The sequence below is a fragment of the Salpingoeca rosetta genome (genome assembly GCF_000188695.1).
Source record: "Salpingoeca rosetta unplaced genomic scaffold supercont1.1, whole genome shotgun sequence".
Classification (NCBI taxonomy): Eukaryota; class Choanoflagellata; order Craspedida; family Salpingoecidae; genus Salpingoeca; species Salpingoeca rosetta.
Genome location: NW_004457740.1, coordinates 919202 through 926269, shown reverse-complemented (window position 1 = coordinate 926269; position 7068 = coordinate 919202). Strand labels below are relative to the sequence as shown.

The following is a 7068-nucleotide window of genomic DNA, read 5'->3' as shown; positions in this document are numbered from 1 at the left end:
TGTGTGTGTGTCTGTGTGTGTGTGTGTGTGTGAGTGTGTGTGTGTGTGGTGGTGGTAAGTTAGACAGCAAGAGAAAAAGTTATAGTACTCACACACATACACATAAACACACACACACACACACACACACACCGCGTCGATGTCTGCGAGTGGGTTGGTGCGGCGGTAAAACTCCACGAGGTACGCGGCAAGGTTGTTGATGTACCTGCAGCACAGACACAAGAAGAAGGAAAAAAAAGGAGATGATGAGAAAGGCTGCTTAGATCCTCAACCCCACGCAGTCGCACACATTCGCACACATTCACACGGATTCGCACGCATTCGCACACATTCACAATCCGGCTTCGTCGACGCACGCACGATTTGTAAGCGGCGGTCTTCTTGATTTGGCGCGGAAGCTCAGAGAGGAGATCAAAGGTCTGCACGTATTCGAGGTACTCCATATGGGGCACGCCCTTGAGGTTGTTGTACGCCACGAAATGCTCGTGCAAGTCCAGAAACCGTCCGTGGCTCTCCTCGCCGCTAAACTCAACAAATCCTACGCATGGTATTGCAAGTGGAACGCTCTGATGAGACACACATGCACAGCCCACGCATATGTACACACGCAACACACACACACACTCTCTCTCTCTCTGTCTTACACAGACACAAACCCACACCCACACCCACACACTCACTCACACACCCACCCACATACACACACACACACACACACACACACACACACACACACACACACACACAAACTTGCACACATGCACTCACCAGCGAGGCCCGGAGTCTTGGTCTCTGCTGGCTTGTCGTTGCCGGTTTTGCGTTTCCTGCTCGCATTCTTCTGCTGCTGTGCCTCCAACAGCGCTTCTGGCTGAAGAAAGTCTGGCAAGATGTCCGTGCGCACTGGCCGGGCAATCTATCCCATCGGCGCAAGAGAAGTAACAAGAAAGCAGAGCACGCACGCATGTGTGTGTGTGAGGATCAGGGTGAGGCGACCATGTTCGTGTCGGCCTCCCTCCACTGTGCTTGCTCTGTTTTGCAGTGTGCAGAATGCAGGGCACTGATAACGGACCGCGTTTGGCGCTTCTTTGTGATACTCCTTGATCTCCCCGAGCTTCTCGTAGAACGACTCAAAGGGGTTGACGCTCAGTGCATCAATCTCCTTCTTCCGCTCCCTGCTCGACAAGCAAACATCCCCACGACCACGCGTGAGGCACAACGAATGACCATGGGTCCAGATTGCTGCGCACATCAAACTGCAAATGAAAGCACACATACGCTTATCCACCTCCACACACGCACACACCACACACACGCACCACACACACACACACACACACACAACAGCCAACGTACCCGTCAGCATCGTTGTACAGCTCCACAAGCTCGCGTGCGTTGTTGGACATGCGCTATGAGAGAAAACCATGTGCACACACGTGAGAACGAAGCAACGCACACCAAAACTGCGCTGCACACATGGACAGCATTATCACACGCACTCACAATCACCACACACACCACACACCACACACACCACACACAAAAACACACACAACACCACACATACCAAACACACCACACACCACACAACACACAAAACCACACACACAACAATGCACACACACACACAACAACGCACACAACAATGCACACACACACACACACACCACACAACCACAACTCACGTCAACCAGGAGACGCTGCAAGTGAAGGGCGTTCACTTTTGACTTTTGCGTGTCAAACTTGTGCTGCATGACCGTGGCCCCATCCTTGACCAGCCGATCCACTTCCTCATGCAGCTGGCGCTGCTTCTCCACCAAGAAGTCCATCCTCGCTCGCTCGTTGTCGTGTGGTCTCGCAGTCACAGCCAGTGCGTGGTGGTGTGCGTGCGCTCGCCTCGCCTTTTGTCGCTCCCCGTCGCTCGCAACTGCCCACGACACCACAAAATGGCACACCGCATTGCTTTGTCGAATGTTTGTGTACATCTTTCACAAAACCCAAAACACGCCAAATTTCAAAGCAAAAACGCTCTGCAGCCAACTTTGAATTGGCGAAAAAACGGCCAACCCAGCCAGCCACAACCCCGCCACAACACCCACGGCAGCAACCACAACCCAGCAACCACACGTTGTCTACATCGACCACAGCCGACAAGGGCCAGCAGGCAAGAGATGAGCAGGTCCAGCAAGATCCAGGTGGTGTGCCGCCTGGACACGCTGGAAGACAGCGATGATCAGGTTGCAGCTGTTCCAGTGGAAGATGACACCTTGCGCATCAACGACGACTCTTACCAACGTCAGTTGCCAGAACATGCATGCATTGTGTGCACTCTGTCCAGCTGCTGTTGCACGGATGGCGTCATGCTGATGACGGTCCTTTCTCAAACATCCAACACGGTACTCACAACACACAACACAACGCACACGCAACACAACGCACACACACACACATACAAACCACATACTCACAACGCACACAAAACCAACGCACACACGCAGTGACACGAGTGTTTGGTGGAGAGGCGTCAAACAGGATTGTGGCAAACTACGTCAACAAGAAACCCATTGAGTGCTTCATGGACGGCTTCAACGCAAGCACCATTGCTTTTGGCGCATCTGCGAACGACACCATCTTCGGCTCGTCCACAAGCCCAGGCTGCGTCTACTACGCCATCGAGCAAATTCACACGCGCATGCGCGCAGCAGGGGGCGCAGACATGTGGCAGGTGAGAAAACAGCACACACACACACACACACGCACACACACAAGCAAACACACACATACACACACACACACAAGCACACGCACAGACACACGCGCGCAGGCAATGACCCGCGCACGGATGCACAGCCTGTTTCACACGCACACATCATCTCTCACGCATACACAGCCTCATTCACAAATCTACACTCTCACCACTCACACCGTCACTTGGACACACTGTCTCACTCACATGCCGCAACGCATGATTCTGCTCTGCTCCACCCAACACGACGATTACAGCTCGCCATTGGCTGCTTCTGCATTGTTCAAGGCCGTGTTGTGGACATGCTGAGCCCGGAGTACAGCCGAGGCGCGCACCGCACCACGTGTGGATCCCCAGACCAAACAACGCTCGTCATGCCCACGGAGGAGGTGGAGGCAGCCGATATCGTCAACACTGCGCTCGACCGCCACCAAGACCTCGCCGCTATGTACGGCGACGACACCTGCCACCTCGTCCTGCGGTTCGCGCTCTACGACACCACCCTCAAGCGCGGTGCATACCTGACGTTTGTGCACGCTGCCGGCCTCGCCACCTTCCTGCGTGACGGCCGCTGCTCCGACGCACATGCGTCCAGCGATGCGCGCACGATTGTGTCGTTGCTGGAGCAAGTTGGCCAGGCCAAGCATGCCGGCGCTGCCTCCACCACCAGCAGTGATGTCGCGTCCAGCCCCGCAGCCAAGTTTGTGGCCACCCTCCTCAACACATCCTTCATCGGCCTTGTTGCCTGTGTTGGCGCCCGGGAGTCGCAGGCCACTGCCACCACCAGCGCCGTTTCTCTTGTTGCGCCGCTCGCCGTTGCCAAGTGCACGTGCACACGCGTCCCCTCGGCGGACTTTGAGGAGTTTGCTGGCACCGAACGCGTCTTGCCAACCTTTGCGCGGTCACCGCGCCAGCAGCAGCAGCAGCAGCAACACGAGTATCGCAGCCACCATGCGCGACAGGCTGGGCGCGGCCGCCACTCGCCATCGTATGTACCCCACAGCTCGGCACTACACGGCACAGACACGGCCCCGGGGTTCACTGGCCGCCGCCCTGGTGGAGATGCGCTGCCATCACGCATTGACGCGCCCTCAGACGACTCACCATCGTCCGACTCTGCATCGCCTTCGCCCCCGCCCAAGGGCTCCTCACACCACCACCACCATCACCACCGCCACCGCCACCGCCACCATCGTCACGGCTACGAGGATGAGCATGAGGATGAGTACGAAGACTCGCCACAGCAACAGCAGCAACAGCAACAGCAGCATGAGGGGTATCGCCGGTATCCAGACCCGAGGCCGTACGAGACCCCGCCTGCTGCCCGCGTGCCTGCAAGCAGGACTAGTGGCAGCACTGGTGATCATGGCGCAAGACGAGACCCGCACGATGCAGATCTCTCGCGGCTGTTTGACCTCACGGAGGATGAGCAGGTGGCGGCACCCGACGCTGGGCACAAGCGGAGCGTGCGGTTCAAGGAGGAGGGCGCGGCAGAGACAACCAAGGGAGAGATGCACACGCCACCAAGAACAACAACAGCAGCTGGAGGGGGAGGGAAGACGGAGCGTGGCCGTGATGCTCGCGATGGCGCCGGCTGGCGATCGACACCCTGGGAGACGCCAGAAACACGTGATGTGCACCGGGCAACACAAGAGCTGCTGGCACAGGAACACCGCCACCTCCCCTCCCGCGCGTCCAAGACAACAGCAGCAACGAAGAGCGCCGCAGCCGCTGGTGGTGCGCGCGGCGGCAACGCGCGTTACGCCACGCGGGCTCGTGCACACGATGAGGAAAGTGTCCACCCGCAAACGCTTCGCGCTCCACCCGCGCCTGCAGCAGCAACAGCTGGCACCACCACGTACTACTCGCGGACGCACGTGCAGCCCAGTGGTGCAACCACCACCACAACGTCAGCAGCGGCGCCAGCCACGACATCTGTCACAACCACGAGCATTGGCGCGCAGCGTCCCATGCTCTCGGCGGTGCATCAAGCGGAGGCAGCGAGGAAGAGGGCAGCAGAACTGCTTCGCCGCTACTCGCGCTCCCCTCCCTCTACCACCGTGACCACGACCACCACTGCTGCTGCCCCTGTTGCTGACGGTGAGCATCAAACGATGTGTGTGGGTTTGGGTGAGTGCGTGCTTGTATTTGTGTTTGTGTGCGTGAGTGCATGAATGTGTGTTTGCGTTTGCGTGTGCGCGCGCGAGTGAATGTGCCTGTTTGTGCCCGTATCTGCAGTTGTCTGTGTTGCTTGTGTTTGTCCATCTGTCTTTCTTTCTTTCGTTCCGTGTCTCTGTTGCCTGTGTGGATGTGTGTGTGTGTGTGTGTGTGTGTGTGTGGGTGTGGGTGTGGGTGTGGGTGTGGGTGTGGGTGTGGGTGTGGGTGTGGGTGTGGGTGTGGGTGGGTGTGGGTGTGGGTGGGTGTGCCGCAGGTGTTGTGCGTGTTGTGATCTTGCTTTCTTGTTCTCGTGGCTCATGCGCCCTAACCCCCCCCCCCTATGCGCACACACACACACACACACACACACACACACACACACACACACACACACACACACACACACACACACACACACACACCACAGAAGAGCGGCACGTGCGCGACATTCGCGGGCTGCGACGCCGGGCGGAAGTGCGCGAGGCAACAGACGCATACACGCGCGGCAACTTTGAAATTGACGAGGAATTGCAGGAAATTGCATTGTGTGGCTCCATTCGCGACAAGCGGCGCGAGCTTGAGTCTGTTGATGGCGCAGAGCGACACATGAGTGGCAAAGGCGTTGGCACTGGTGGCAGCACAACCACCACCGTGCACTTTGCACCGTCATCGCTGCGCCGGCAGCAAACACAGGAGAGCGGGCGTGCAAAGGAGACGCGCACAACAACGACAACGTACTACGGCGGGGGCCTGGCGAGCAGCCAACGGCGGGTAGAGACGGTGACCACAACAGAGGAGGAACCGAACATCGACCACGTGCGCGTGCGCATTTTGGAGGAAGAGAACGCAGACCTGAAGCAGCAGCTGGCGACGCTGCGTGATGAGAAGCGAGCGGCGGAGGAGGAGTGCTTGCAGATGTGCGCAGAGCGCGATGACGCGAAACGCGAGCGCACGACGTACGAAGCGCACTTTGACGCCATGCAATCCGACTGCAATGCGCAGAAGGACCTGGTGGCGCAGCTGTCCCGCGAGCTGGAGGAGGCCAAGGAGGAGCTTGCAGCCAAGACGCGCGCCCTCAAGGAGCAGAAGGAGAGGCACGTCGACGTGGCAGACCAGCTTGAGAAGGCGGGCATGCTGAGCGAGGAGTTTCAGGCGGAACTGCAGCGCTGCCGGGAAGAGAACCAGAAGCTGCGGAAGGACAACGTGGCGCTGGCGCAGCGGGAGGAGGCGACAACGGCAGCACATGCGCAGCTTGAGAGCGAGCTTGAGGACGTGTCTGCACGGCTGGCGGCGGCGCAGGAGGAGGTGCAGGCGAAGAAGGAGACGATCAGAGAGCTCCGTGGTGCGAACATCTCGCTTGAACAGCAGACGGAGCGGCAGACGCGCAAGATTGAGTCGCTGCGCAACGAGCTTGAGCTTGCGGCCGTCTCGCACGACACGCTACGTCAACAGGTGAAGGATGAGCGAGGTGCGGTGAAGAAGCTGCGGGGCGAGGCGCACGGCACGGCACAGCAGCTGGGGCAGGTGCAGGATGAGCTGGACAAGGTGCGGGTTGAGCGCGACTCGCTCCGGGCGTCGCTCACCGATGCGGACGAGAACGGGCAGCGGCTGCAGGCGCAGGTTGAGGCGTTTAGGGCGAAGCTTGAGGCCATGGTGAAGCGTGTGGAGGGATACAAGAAGCAGCGCGCGCTGTTCCTGAAGGAGCAGCAGCAGTTGCTGAAGATTCTTGCTGCGGTGCATTCGCTTGTCGACGCTGCTGGGGCGCACGCGAGCAAGTGCCAGGCGCGCGGGTTCTTTGCGCTCAAGTCCCGCAAGTTGCACGAGGACCTGCAGCGGGTGATGGACAGCTTGATGGATCACATTATCGAATCGTCTTCCAAGCTCAGCTCGCGCAAGGACATTCTGCAGCAGCTCAAGGAGATGCAGCTCTTCTAACCGACCCGTGTGTTTGTGTGTCTGTCTGTGTTTGTGTGTCTGTGTGCCTGTGTGCCTGTTTATGTGTGACCAGAAAGCCTGATGGGCCGTTGATTGAACGTGTGCATTTTGTTTGCTGTTGTGCTTTACTTCGTTGCACCCACCACCATTCCTGGCGCTATTGGGCAATTAGGCGCCATGCATGCCTCTTTACTTTGTCTTCCCTCTTTACTTTGTGTTCCCTGCCTGTTTTT

At 58.4% G+C, this 7068-nt stretch overlaps 2 protein-coding genes across 2 annotated transcripts in view; one reads left to right on the top strand and one right to left on the bottom strand.

The window, feature by feature from the left end:
* Positions 1-1939, bottom strand: part of PTSG_00197 (splicing factor 3a) — a 4177-nt gene extending 2238 nt beyond the window's left edge. Inside the window, exons 1-6 of the mRNA XM_004998689.1 lie at positions 1683-1939; positions 1354-1406; positions 1070-1172; positions 769-913; positions 361-538; positions 133-205 (exon numbers count right to left, since the gene is read on the bottom strand). Coding sequence (XP_004998746.1) covers positions 133-205; positions 361-538; positions 769-913; positions 1070-1172; positions 1354-1406; positions 1683-1826 — 696 coding nt within the window. The 5' untranslated portion in view covers positions 1827-1939. The remainder of the gene's footprint in view (positions 1-132; positions 206-360; positions 539-768; positions 914-1069; positions 1173-1353; positions 1407-1682) is intronic.
* Positions 1940-1982: 43 nt separating this feature from the next.
* Positions 1983-7068, top strand: part of PTSG_00196 (uncharacterized protein) — a 5247-nt gene continuing 161 nt past the window's right edge. The window contains exons 1-4 of the mRNA XM_004998688.1: positions 1983-2292; positions 2496-2722; positions 3001-4843; positions 5328-7068. The exon at positions 5328-7068 is cut by the window's right edge and continues 161 nt beyond it. Of these exons, the coding sequence (XP_004998745.1) occupies positions 2169-2292; positions 2496-2722; positions 3001-4843; positions 5328-6835 (3702 nt within the window). The 5' untranslated portion in view covers positions 1983-2168 and the 3' untranslated portion in view covers positions 6836-7068. The remainder of the gene's footprint in view (positions 2293-2495; positions 2723-3000; positions 4844-5327) is intronic.